This window comes from Enoplosus armatus, chromosome 10, assembly GCF_043641665.1.
Source record: "Enoplosus armatus isolate fEnoArm2 chromosome 10, fEnoArm2.hap1, whole genome shotgun sequence".
Classification (NCBI taxonomy): domain Eukaryota; kingdom Metazoa; phylum Chordata; class Actinopteri; order Centrarchiformes; family Enoplosidae; genus Enoplosus; species Enoplosus armatus.
The window spans coordinates 24764591-24778902 of record NC_092189.1 but is presented as its reverse complement, the minus strand read 5'-3'; the positions used below and the strand labels follow the sequence as shown (position 1 = coordinate 24778902).

The 14312-nt window shown below is 41.0% G+C and overlaps 1 protein-coding gene across 1 annotated transcript in view; it reads left to right on the top strand.

Annotated features, from left to right (window-relative positions):
• The window catches only part of mgat4b (alpha-1,3-mannosyl-glycoprotein 4-beta-N-acetylglucosaminyltransferase B), a 73395-nt gene extending 62669 nt beyond the window's left edge, over positions 1-10726 (top strand). The window contains exons 11-15 of the mRNA XM_070913390.1: positions 1886-2079; positions 3167-3245; positions 5360-5447; positions 9138-9250; positions 10703-10726. Of these exons, the coding sequence (XP_070769491.1) occupies positions 1886-2079; positions 3167-3245; positions 5360-5447; positions 9138-9250; positions 10703-10726 (498 nt within the window). The remainder of the gene's footprint in view (positions 1-1885; positions 2080-3166; positions 3246-5359; positions 5448-9137; positions 9251-10702) is intronic.
• Positions 10727-14312: the final 3586 nt, after the last annotated feature.

Below are 14312 nucleotides of genomic sequence, written 5' to 3'. Positions count from 1 at the left end.
TTAGTGAGTTTGAAACAGGAGTGAGGTTCAGTCGGAGTTCAGTTCAGCGTCTCTGGAGAGATGAAGATTGAAAGCCTCTGCAGTCGCCGGTTCAGCGCAGCGTTCAGACACAAACTGCAGTATCTCACAGCGGTGGCAGCTTTGGCTCCTGCCAGCAGCTCACAGCTGAACGTCTCGGCTTGCCTCTGATTACTGTGTTAAGAGCGATGGATATTAGCCCCGCTGACTGCTGCAATCTGGTCCAATCAATTGGATATTGATCCGGCCGTCCCGGACCGGCGCCTCCTCGATGTGAGGATTGAACCGCAGAGGCCGGCCTGCATGGGGTCGTGTATAGATGGAGGCTACATAGCTATTACCCTCCAGCCTGGAACGTTCACCGCGGCTGAGTAAAAGACGGGGCTGATTTTCAATTAAAATCAATATTAATCAATTAATTTCAATTTAATCAAATTAAATTTAAAGTTAAATTGAAAGAATTAAAGTCGGATTCATTCGTCTGTAGAGAGTCTTGTAATAAGAGAGAGTTAAGTAAAAGAGATTTGTTCAAATGTGAGAATCTACTCTGGAAAAGTCTATAATAAAGAAACTATGAATTAAAAAGAAGAAATGATGTGTCATCTTAAGACACCGGTTCCCAACCTTTAACACTTCCTGAAAAAGTTTATTTCAAATATTTAAAGTAATAATTCAACATTTTTAGCTTATTCACTTTCTGGCATAGAGTTAGATGAGAAGATCAACACCACTCTCATGTCTATACACTAATATGAAATATGAAATTAATAAACATAAAGCCAGTCGTCAGTTAGCTTAGCTTAGCTTAGCATAAAGACTTGAAACGGTGGGGAACAGCTAGCCTGGTTCTGTGCAAAGGTGACAAAATCCACCTACCAGCACCTGGATGAGAGAGTGGTACCGATCTTCAAAATAACTCTTGGCAAGAAAGCAAATAAATGCAGTTCCTAAATGTCAACTATTCCTTTAAGAAAAAATTAAAAACATAAATGTAGCATAAATGTTTTTCTTATTTTCATCTCGTGACCCCTCAGATTCATGTTGTGGCTCTTAGGGGCGTTTCAACCCCCAGGTCGAGATCCACTGTCAATTAAGACCTCATAATCTTTCTTTATTGAGTATAGAGTAGTCAACACACATACCTGCATGTTGTATCTCTCTGGACAGAAATCTCTCTTGTTCATAAATACAGACCAAAATACTTTGAAAGGACAAAGTTTCAGACTCTTGAAACTAGCAGAAGCTTCTGTAAACATGTAACATGTAAGTGTAACAAACATCCAACGCTCGTATGGAGAGTTTAAATGTAATCAAAATTATTCACACAATCAAACTAAACAAAGATACCTAGTAAGTTAAATCAAATGTTCAATTCAAGGCTTAAAACTGTTGCGATCATTTTCATTCAATTGGATCAATCACTGGTTTGGCGGATGGTAATTGGTCACTCAGGGATGCTGTTCTTTTATAAACATCTAAAAAAAAAAAGTCTCTCTAAAAGTGCATCAAAATAACACTAACAGTGATGTTTATGCTTCTGATATTAATATCTTTAGTGTGTCTCTGCACTGAACTGAAACTGGATTAGTCATCAAGGACAGCTAGCAAGGCTGGCAACGATACCAGTCTGTGTAAAAAGCTGTTGGCAGTCTAGAATGACTAACGGTTCATATTATTTTCTGGTCAATGCACAGTGGTGTCATCTTAGTATTCCTGTAGACTCTCTACAGAAAGGCAACACAAACATACAGTAGAACATAACTCCCTGATATCTGAACCCTCTTCTCTTAATAAGAAATAAGGTACAACTGCATAAATCTACTGACTGATAACATTTTAACTCAATAAACACTATGGTTTGTTCCAGGATAAGGACTTTGGTAAACAGACCCTCCACAAGGGTCACGCCAACCCGCTAGCGGAGGTGACGACCAGCCTGAAGACCTACCAGCACTTCACCCTGGAAAAAGCCTACCTGGGGGAGGACTTCTTCTGGGCCTTCACCCCTGTAGCAGGGGACTTTATACGGATACGATTCTTCACACCTGTCCGCATCGAGAGGTTGGTACCATGGGGTTACAGGTCATAAGGTTACAAGGAGCTACACTGTGTGACTGGTACCAGGTGATACCAGCGCCTTATAGGTTCTTAGGAGTACCAGAGATCACTAGAGGTTAGAGGGTGCTCCAGAGAAAACCAGGGCATTGCAGGGTAATAGGGGTATTACAGGGCACAAAAGGGAACAGGGAGCATGGGTTTATTGGAGGGTACTAATAAGATGTGAAAATACCAGAGCATTATGGGTACTCAAGGGCACTTGGAGGTTGCATAGTCATACTGTGGAGTTACAGGGTCTAAGGTTATGAGGAGTTATAGCATGTGAGGGGCACAAGGGCGTTACCATGTAACTATGGTGATACTAGGGGGTTTCACATCTCAGGGGCAGCAAACGATATGAGGCATTACAGAGGCTCATGATTCTGAGTGTGAGGGTAGAAAATGCCAGAGCATTGCGGGCACTAGAGGGTACTAGGAATTACAGGGTTTTGCGGTACCAGAACATACCAGGGGATTACAGGGTCCAAGGGGATGCTAGGATGTTAAACATCTCAGGGGTATCAGAGGGTAATAGAGGTTACATGGGGTGAGTTGTACCACAAGACACCAGAGCAGTATAGGGTACTAGAGGGCACTTGGGGGTCACATGGTCTCAGAGGCACCAAAAGGTACTAGAGTAACAAGGTCTCAGGGATACCAGAGATGACTGGAACGGGTTCTCTGACTTACAAGGTGTCAGAGATACCAGACGACATTATGTGTTCCAAGATTTTAGAGGAAACGGGGTACCAGCGGTTATAGGGCGAGGGGTACCAGAAGATATGAGGATGTTACAGGGTGCTAGAGGGTACTACAGGGATACAATGTCTCAGGGGTACCAATGGGTACTCAGGGTTACAGGTTACAGGGTCAGGTTCCTCAAATCTGGCATCACAGGGCCACATTTAGACCAGTGATAGTGCTGGCGATGGTACCAGGTTTATACAAGGGAATCAGCAGAATATGTTCTTGCTGCTACTGCTAAAACTACTATGAATTTATTGAACCGAATATGTATTGAACCGACTCTGTCTGTCTCTTTATCTCTCAGGTATTTCTTTCGGAGTGGAAACATCGAACATCCAGGAGACAAACTTTTCAACACATCAGTGGAGGTTCTGCCATTCGACGTAAGTCTTGAAATCCTATTCAGTCCAGTTACTGAACCAGTAATCACAAAACTTCTTGTTAGTCTTGTTTTTGTAGTTTTCTATAATTTCTCACAGTTATAAAGACGTACTCAACAAGTTAAAAGCTGAGATCTGGGAACAAGGTGACAGGTCTGATTACATTTCCCTGTGATTGTACCTTATGTGTGACCCCTGTAGGACTTCTTTTTAGTCATGTCACCGTGTTCCCAGATCTCAGACGTTAACTTGAAGCGTACAATGTTATTAGTATTGATAGAAATGATGGACACAACAAAAAACAACTTGGACTCAACTTGGAATAAACCGAAATAATCCTTTAAAATAAATGGTTTGATCTTTAACAAGAGCTGAGATGTGAGGTGGGTCTGTATCAGGTGACCATATCTTGCTTTAACATCATAATCTTATATTACAAGAACAGACTCAGTTTGTGGTCCCTGGAAGCTGAGGCAGAGTGATGATTAAGACTAAGTGTCACAGCAGGACAGAGTGACATATACTGAGAGGAAGAGGAGCTCCTACTGAGGTCAACCTCAGCAGAGGAGAGACGCAGGAATAAAAAGACTAGAAATCAACTAACCACTTACAGCAAGCTGAGAGAGATGACTGAGAAGGTGGAGGCGGTGTCCGGGGTTACACTGACCAGGAGAGAGTAGGAGAGGGAGATGATGTCAAGAGCTGGAGGGAAAGGAGGGTGTGGATGGTTTGGAAGATCAACAGAACTAGACGAGAAGAGACATCTGTAATAATGAGACGTTAACTGTGATATCAAGGTATTTACACACATGGATGCAGGTCAGTCTGTGTTTGTTTTCTACAACTTATCAAGCTGTGACACCGACACTGTTAATCTTTTCTTTCTGAGAAAAATCCTCTTTAAGAATTAACAAAGAAGGGCCCACATTGGAGCAGGGGGGAAATTCCACAACAAAAACCTGGGTGATGAATAAATAAACATTCTCTGGTCAGTCTCCGTTGTCTTGAATTAATGTACTTAAAACAATTCTGGCACCAGGAAGCTGAATCCGCGCATCAAATGCAGTATAGTATAAAGCTGCCATGACAACAAGGTCTTAAGAGGGGCGTTTACGTCTTTCTTAAACAACAAAAAACAACAAGCATAACTTCTAATCTCTAAAAACAGATGACTCAGTGATTCAGCAATTTTACATTTCACTAATTTTCTACAACACTTGCTTTACGGTAGTGATACCTCCACTTGGTCATGTTTACCCATGTGTGTTAATTGGTGGGATTTTGTCCTTGTTCTTGTTCTAGTGTGTTGGACTTTGACAGATTTTACAAGAGAGGTGTGGGAGAGTAAAGCATCCCTGCATTCAGTCGACTTTGGTGGTTTTTGTTCTGTCTGTTACTCACAAAACAAGCCCCATGAAAACAAACCAGTCCAAGCTGCAATCAGGCTCCTGCACCTTTATTTTTAAGTACCTCGAATAGTGTCCATTGATTGGTGCTGTCACGGCTGGTGTACGTAGGGTAGCAGAGGCACACAGGGAGTAGGACCCAATTGCAGACACAGGGACAGAACTGATGCAGGTGGAAAGGTTTCATTGCTAAACCAGGGAGACAAAGACTTACAGGATTGTGAGGCAGGCAGTGGTCAAAACCAGGAAAGCAGTCCAAACAGGCAAACAGATCAGGCAAGGAACAGGCAAGAACCAGAGTCCAAAAGCAGTCCAAAAATCCAAAGACACTGGGAAAGCAGGGAACGCCGGGGAAACAAGGAGGCAAGACAGGTGACACAGCAACAACGTACAACGAACTGGAACTGGGGAGGGGGAAACACACAGACTACATACAGAAGCCAGGGGCAGGTGAGACTAATCAGGACAGGTGAAGACAATCCCACAGGCGGGAAAAGACACAAAGACATGAAGTGAAGTACGAAGTACGATTGCTACCTCCTGAGCCAAAGTTCAGAAAGCTTTTGTCTTCCTCCTGAGATAAAGTTAATATTGGCGGCCATCGACTTCCATAAAGGAGCTCATGTGTTAACTTAGTGGTTCATTTTCAGTCATTTAAGCTACTATAATCAGTTATTGTCATGTGAGCGTGTGTGTTTGTGTGTTTTCCAGAATATCCAGGCAGAGAAAGAGGCCTTGACAGAAGGGAGGGAGAAAACGCCAAAGTACCATCGGACAGAAGACGGATTCATCAGAATAGGTGAGTCCCCACATCAGCTGCTGAAGTGTCCTGAAGCAAGGCACCTGAACGACCTGCTCAGTGACTGTCAGGCTGTCTGGGGCTTCAGTGAGTTTAACTAATCAGAAATGTATATTACGATCGTCACAGAATTATCTTGGTATTGATATTTTCTGACAATATTTTCTCAAATATTCAGAAGTTTATTATTTAAAAGTTCCGGTTTGTGCTCAAATATTTGGGATTTCAGACTGTAACAAATTTGAGGACAGATTTAACTCATTAATTTAGACATGAGCACTGTGAACCACCGTGCAGTATCTCAACATGAGACATTTCTTATGATACATATACAAGTAGAGACAGTAATTGATCACATTGAATCAGACAGTAGACAGTTTGCTGTGTGTCTTAATGAGCTTAACGAGCTGCCTGTTAACAGAGAGGAAAGTTATTCAGGACAACATTCCTTTGCTTTTGTTTTTCTGCTTCAATGGTGACAAACACACACACACATTTTAATTCTATACCTGTGAGGACTCTCATTGACGCAATGCATTTCCTAGCCTGTAACTTTAACCTTAAGCCAAACCAAATCTTAGCCTTCATCCTAAAACCAAGAGCAACTCTTTGAAGAAGTGATGCACGAAATGTTCCAACTTTCCAAAATGTCCTCACTCTTAAGGTCTAAACTCAAGTTGGTCCTCACAAATAGGGAGCAACAGTACACACACACACGCACTGAAGGCAGCTCTTTGTGAAGGATTTGTGGGTGACGTAAAGTTCACTGTTTTGGGAAAATTCTCATTTTATTTTATGACAGTAGCAGTAAAAACAGCAGCAGCAGGGGTGCATTTAGCAGTAGTGTAGTAATACCAGTAATAGTGATACAAACAGTAGCTGTAGTAACACTATCAGTAGTAGCAGAAACACTTCGTAGTATTATAAATATAGTCCTTTATTAATCCCAGTGGGAGCCAAGGACACAAAGAGGTAGATAGAAAATAGAATATTAAAAACATAAATAACTGAAATCTTGACTAGAACTGAACTAACTCTGAATATATACAAAGATATTCTGACAGTATAGTTTGTGATCAGCTGTTGTCACGTTTACATGCTCACAAGGAACCAGGTTACTCAGAGAAACCAGATTTCACAGGTGCACCTGCCCTGCGGTCACCTGGTTACTATAACACCTACGTGTAAAAGCAGCAGGCTGATAATCAGATTTCTTACCCGTCACAACATCACGATTCATGAATAAATGAATTAAGAAATATATAAATAAAGCAAAGTAAAACCATAAAACACACCAAGAAATAAAAAAGAAAATCAATGAACACATAAATTCATTTAATGTTACTGCAGGTTTGATGTTTTAGTGAAGCCTCGGGGTTTCTCCATCAGCAGAAAGTAGATTTATTCTTCTCATTAGTTGAACTGATTTCAGGTGGATTTATTGTAACTGTCAATAAATAATTAAAGGAGTCCTGACCTGCAGACTCTCACTGTCCCACTGGACTTAACACAAATATAACAAAGTGAAATAAAACCAACAGAACGTCTCTTCATTAGAGACAGAACCACCGAAGATTTCAACATTTACATATGAAGCTGCTGGTCTCCATCTTCAGGTGAATTAGGATTTCAAGGATGGAAAGCAGACGGGAGGAAGGTTTAAAGGAACAAAAGACATGAAGGAAGCAGAGCAGGAGGAGAGGAGGGCACGTTTTAATCTGACATCATAAATTACCAGCAGCTCTTTATCCCCTTCATCAATTTTTCAGACGAGCCGGCGGATCGATCCGGCCGGCTCTCCTTCACTCTATTAATTTCAGCATGATGTCTTCAGATATCCTGCATCTGCAGAGAAACTAACTAACAGCTCCGAGTCTGAGATCATCGTCCACAATCTGGAGGAAGATCCACCGTCTGACAGATTCAGGACTGAGCAGAGGACAGGAAGTCATATTATAATGTCACTTCAGGGTTTCTTCTCCACAGAGAGCCCGTTATGAACCAAAACACATTATTTTATCCCTCAAATCCATTCAGATTTATTCATGGGCTCCAGTAACAGCATGTTTGTGTGGGCTTACAGGTTGTTGTTGGATTGCTAATATGAAAAGACTGACTGACACCTGACCAGTTACTCCGTTTAATATACCTTCAAACTATGAAATACAACAATAACGGGTTTTGAGCTAAAAGTAGTTGCAATGGCAAGTTACTGTCTTCAATCTTTAGCCATGTCGTCACTAAGTCAGGACTGTAATAACCAAGTACTTCAGTAAAAGTAGTAATACCACAGTGTAGGAATACTCTGTTACAAGTAAAAGTCTTGCATTGAAAATCTTAAGTAAAAGTAGAAAACTGTTGGCATCAAAATATACTTAAAGTACCCATTATTATAATAATAGATAGATTAAAACCAGCTGCAACATTAAAGTGTTGCGTACATTAATGACTTCATATACTGCTGGGTAGGTTGATCTATAATAATATAGCATCATTTATGAGTTGAGTTGAGTTGTCAAATAAATGTAGTGGAGCAAAAGTAGTAAGTAGTATAAATACTACCTCAAAGTATACTTGAGTAAATGAACGGTCAACCTGCACATTAGAAAGAAAGACGACGTTTTATTTTTTTAAACTCTGGGTTTTATTTCCTTCTTTCTGTGTTTCTGAGAAAAGCTCTCAGGCAGTCGTACACATGTCGCTGGATATTGAATGAAAGCCATAATACCCACAATAATGACAGATAATACCCTGTGATAAACAATAACACCCCCCCCAGACGCTGCTCTTTGTTGGGATTACGGTCGCACTCGTACCTGGAAGCATCGCTGCCAGCTCTATAATCCCAGTAAATAAATCCTCTGAGGGATTATTGCTCTGTTGAGGTGCAGTCACACCCGAACCACGAAGACTGGACACAGACGGCTTCTGATGGAGACAACTTAATGAAAGGATAACAAAAAGGCAACAGTCACACAGAGAGGAAACCATCACAGAACCACAGGGGTCACTTAATGGACTAAATGTAATGGGTCTCAATAACCATTAATAACCTTGTAAATCTGCACGAAAAGCACGAAAAAAACTCTTAATTACTCACCTCCATCAACAAATGAAAAAATAGATAGTAACCGAAGAACAAATCCCTTAAAAAGCTGTGATGCTCTTTAAATGAATGAATCGTCTTTAAAGGCGTAATTAAGGACATTTTAGGGATACATTGTTTTTGTAGGAACTAATGTCACTTCATGAATTTTGACTTTGATTTCAGTTTAGTTCAGTTTAGTTAGAACTGTGTCATATTTTTGAAACAGCTGATGCCGTCAAAGTAAGACACATAGTGGCTTTAATAAAATAAGTAGAAACTTGTATAAACTGTTGGGTTGGTTATTTAAAAAACGTCATATTTTATAAACTCATATGTTTTATGTGTAAAAATCTTTATTTGTAAAGTAACAAGTAACTAAAGCTGTCAGATAAATATATTGAAGTAAAAAGTACAATAGACTCAAGTAATTTACAAATACTTTAAATTTGTATTTGTAAAGTACTCCTGTTTCTTCTTCCAATAATCTCGACCACGTGTTTTAAAAAGTGGTCACAAGGCATTCTGGGACACAGAAACCACTCCTGAACACCACAGATCCCTTTTATCAGGTTATTGATCGTATTGATCTTCATCTCTTCCAGGAAACTTCCAGAATGGGATTGCAGAGGGGGAGGTGGACCCCACCTTCGGGCCCCTGGAAGCCATGCGTCTCTCAGTGATGACGGACTCGCCGGTCTGGGTGATCCTCAGCGAGGTGAGAACCAGATTATTGTGACCCACAACAACTCGTGTTTTTATTCAGAAATGGTTTTTGATGAAGACATTTATCCAAAGTTACTTCCTGTACTTTGAAGAAAAGGGTCCTTGAGTCATATGAGGAGGAGTTCTTGAAGAGGTTCTAAGCATCCATGAGGGGGTTCCACTGTCTTAAAGGAGTTCCCAGGAATGTTTTGGAGGTCCAAGAGATTCTTGGAGAGATTCCAGGGGTTTTGAAAATGGTCCTATGTATATTACAGACATTTCAAGAACCTTGATTACTGTTGAGTACTGGAGGATGTTGGTGGGATGTGAGAGGACCCTGAGTGGGTTATAGATGTAATGGAGTACCAAGGATCCTCGGGGTGGTTTCTTGGATTGTCAGGAATGTTTTGAGTTTCTTGGGGAGATCCAATGGGTGATTTAAAGGGTTCATAAAGGGTTCAGTTCTTGAGGAGGACCCAGGGGGTGTTGGGATGTCCCAGAGGTTCATTCAGAGGTATTGGTTTTCAAAAAGTTGTTTATGATGTGGTGTTGGTGTCCTTGAGAAAGTTCCAGGTTTCCTTGGAGGGATTCATGATGAATGGATGGACTCTCTAAGTCCAGGTTCTGGGCCTTGTTAGGAATGCCATTCAATGAATCCCTAATAGGTTTTCAAGTCTTTCGGTCTTTGGGGGTGGTTACAAGTGTTCTTGAAGAGGTTTCAGTGGTCCCAGGCATCTCTGGCATCCTTGAAAATTAGATGGTGTTAGGGAGATTCCAGGAATGCTTGAAAGTTGGGAGATTTTAGTGGAGGTTAATACTTATGTTTGATGGGATTCCAGGCATCCTTTAAGGGGTTTCCACAGTTCCCGATGGAACTTGATAGAGATGCAGGAGACCAGAAATAGTTCAAGTGCTCCTCCAGATTTCTTTCAGGGAACTCTGACGTGGCTTTGGCAAAAACAAGCGAAACAAATCATTTAAAACTCGATGTCCAAATTAATTAAAGGGTCGAAAATAGTTCCTTTGTTTTGATTTAAGCCTGTAACTGGGTTAGTGTGAAAGGATTAATTTCAGACTGTGGTATGCAGATGTTTCAGCGTGAACTCCCGACCTCTGACCTCTGACCTCCCTTTGAGGTTTGCTGAGGAGAAAGTCTCTCCTGTTAACCCTTTGCAGACTGCATTAGTCTGGTTCAGTGAAGTCTTTTATCTTCTCGTGGTGTTTCATCCTGACAGACAGAACATTTCTGAAGGAAACTGAATATTTTAAACAGTTTAACTTCATAAGGATCAATGTCAACTTTTAAAAATCAGTATTAGTAAAACTCTAAGGCTTATAAACCACCAGTGTATATGTTCAGACTGGTCTATACTGGATCATTTAACTGCACATGGATTAATCCAAAGCTCCTCCTGGCTCTTACTGGTTCTTATTGGTTCTTACTGGTTTCTCTGGTCTCTCTCAGATCTTCATAAAGAAAGCAGAGTGATGCTCCTCTCCCCCCTCAGCGATACCTCAGCACCTCCGAGCGTTCAGCTGAGCTGACCGGAGGCTCGTCAGCTGCCGTCCAGCTCCAGTCCCGCTCACCGGATCCCCACCGTGGTGCCACAGCGCCGCCGTCTGGCCGGACCTCGCCACTGCAGGGCTGAACAGCTCAGAGACTGAATACACAGATCACACAGACAGACAGACGGACAGACTGATGATAACAGGCCGAGCGTCTGACCCGACATGCAAAAAGAGAAATCCTCTCAGATGAAGCTGTAATTAATCTGAAGAGTCTGTATTTATGTGTACATACAGTAGGTAGATGTTGAAAACACTGGTAGTCGTGGAGACGGTGGCGAGCGCGCCGCCCCACTTCTGATGATGAAACTGCTGCTTCAAAATCAAAGACTCAAAGGCCTCTTTCTATCTGCAGACGGTCGGTCCGGACCTTTCTACCAACACTATCCCACCAGTATTCCCCCACAGTAACCATGTATGTGCATATATGCATAGAGATGTACACACTATCATATGAATGCCCTCTCAGTGTGTTGATACGTGTCTGTAGTTGCTGCTCGGGGTTCAGACCTTTTCCCTCCATCGGTGAGCGATTTGCCTTAACGAAGATGAAGAGCAGATTTACTTCAAACCCCGGACTGACACATGTAGCGACAACAAATACCCAGAATCCTTTGCTGCGACCTTCTCACATCTTTGTGGCTTGAAACTACTGACGATGACAGCTGATACTTTTATTTTTTAATGAAGTCTTTTTATTTTAAGTTAACTGAGGCCTTCTCACTGACGACTGCTCTGTTCTAATTTACAGTACTCTAACGTACTCTGCAGTACTCTAACGTACTCTACAGTACTTTACAGTACTCTAATGTACTGTACAGTACTCTAGTTTCGTCTGCTGTGCTCTATTGTACTTTACTGTACTGTAGTTTTCCAGTCCAGTGCAAAAACAGAGATTCACATCTTTTCTTTTCTTTCAGTCTCTCGTTGACAGCTTTGGTAATAAATAGTATAAATTATAAAATTCTTCGAATAGTTTAATACTTTTTTCACGGGGACTTTGTCTTCATGTTGGCTTACGTGTCAGATTATGTACTTTTTGATAAATTGTTCCCTCAAATCTCTATTTTATTTCATCCTTTTTTTGGATAACAATAACAATAACTGTTACCCTCACATGATGAAAATAATTCCTTCAAATTCCAAATAAGGAGTTGTCTCCTTCAGTCCTCGTGTCCTCGTCCCCTCCACACTCTCACTGTGGAGTTAAATCCATTTTGATCTGGATCTAGATTGTATGACCAAAGTATATCCACATACGTTAGTCTACTTTGGTCTGGCTCCATACAATGATATGTTAGACCATAGTGTCCTTTTGTGTTTGACCCTTTCCTGTTTCAACACGACACAAAGCAGCTACATAAAGAAATGGTTTTCCCAGTTTGGTGAGTCCTGACTTCAACCCCATCCAACACAAGTCAGACCTGATCCTCCAGCATCAGTGCTGGACCTCACTAATGCTCTTGTGTGTAAATGGGAGCAGGTTCAACTGGAGAGACTGAAACCAGAAGAGTGGAGGCTGTTGGAGCAGCACATTGATTAACATGGCGTCCACGGACGTGGGTAAGCTGCTGTGTTTGACATTGATTGAACCACATGGACTGGCAGATTAGTGAAAAGACATCCAGACCAGAGTCTCTTGATTGATTGTTTTTTCAAATTTCAAAGTATTATATTTTTCGGTTACATTTGCACGAGTATCTTTTCATGATCGGGTTTTTGGAGTATCCTGGTTATGTGTTGCGTATGTAAACATCCTGGTTTCACAAACCTGGACATGATACCTGTAGTACTCTGATAGAAACCCTGATACTGTGGCATGTAAACACCTGATCCTGGTTTCTGATTGGGCTTTGTTGGTATAGAACATCGTGGCTGAGATGGTGAGAAATCAAGACTCACTTGCAGGCAGATGATTAGACACCTGGATACTGTTATGATCCTGAATAAGATCAAAACCAGGATAAGACTCATGAGCGGGATACTAGTGCACATGTAAACATACTCATAAATTCCACGTGCATGAAGGACCTGTTTCAAATTGAAATATAGTCAGTTAAATGTTGTTGGAACAACAAAACAATGGTTTTATGTGACTTTCACGTCTTAAAAACATTAACTGTTAACCAAATTTAGTCACCTCCAGATCTACAAGTCCATTAGCTCACTAATTATTAACTTAAGGGAACAAACTGTGATGTAACGTTTCCTCCAACACCTCCCAGACTCCTTAACATCACCGTCTCTGTCAAAACTGGACTTCATTCATTTAGGGGTTCTGATGGAAAACAGATCCTACAGAACTTCAGTTTTTCAGATTTGAAGTGAACTGAGCGTCTTCAAGCTTCAGGAAACATCCCCACGTTTCTTTTCTTTTCTTTGTAAGATGCACTGGAATGCATTGCTATAATCTTGTGTTTGTCTTTTGTATCCTTTAGATAAACTCTATTTAAATGATCTGAAACTTCTATCAAATATGTGAATTGTAATAAAGACAGAAATTTAAATGACTTTTTGGATGTAGGTTTGTCTTGAAAGACTCCTTGGTGTGATTTCTTTGTGGAGGTGTCAGGGTGGTGGGCAGATAATGATGAAATACCAACAGCACTCCACCGGTAAGAAACCGATTAATCAAAAGAAAGTTGTGAAGTGAGAATTTGTTTTGATTTCATGCAGAAAAAAGTGAGGTGACAGGAAATACGAGTGACCCTAAAAAATAAAAGTTCAGTCCTCAGTTTCTCATGTTGCAGCCAAATTAAGTGTTTAGGAAAGCAGATACAGAGAACATGTATGTAACTATGTTCAAATAGTAACAGAGCTAAGCTACCAACTTGAAAATGTAAAACGTTAGGGGGCTATTGAGGCTTGAAGCTTTATGGTTCATCACAGTAAGTAAAAGGAGTAAAAGTCACATGGATGAAGATCACATGACTCTCACAGCTGCACTGACACGCTGAGAGTATTAAAGGAGCACTCAGATCCTTTACTTTAGTAAAAGTACCAACATCACATTGTAAAAACACTCCATTACAAATAAAAGTCCTGCATCCAAAAGTAAAAGTACATAAGTATTATCAGCTTCATGTAGTAAAAGTACTTGTTGTACAGTAAAATGTCTCCTGTGACCGATATCTGATTCACTCTGACATTATTAGACTATTAATACTGATGCATCAATATTAGAGACATGTTAACTGTGTAAAAGAAGAGGACGTAGCATCTGTGACGTCCCCCATTGGTTTGTGGACTACCGTTTTGAAGCGTCCAGTTTGGCATTTTGGCCTTCCTGATGTTGGTTTTTTGGAACCAGAAGTGACCATATTTGGACGAGAGGATGGAGCTGAGGATCTGAGAACCTGAGGACACCTGGACACACCTGGAGGACTGCACCTGGCTCCTGGCTACGCCGTGCGAAGTAACCGCTAACAAAGTTAGCTTGTAAATGTACTCATCGGGAAAAAATGAACAGCCGACTCCTAGAGTGTCTTATAGTACAACAGGACGCCTCT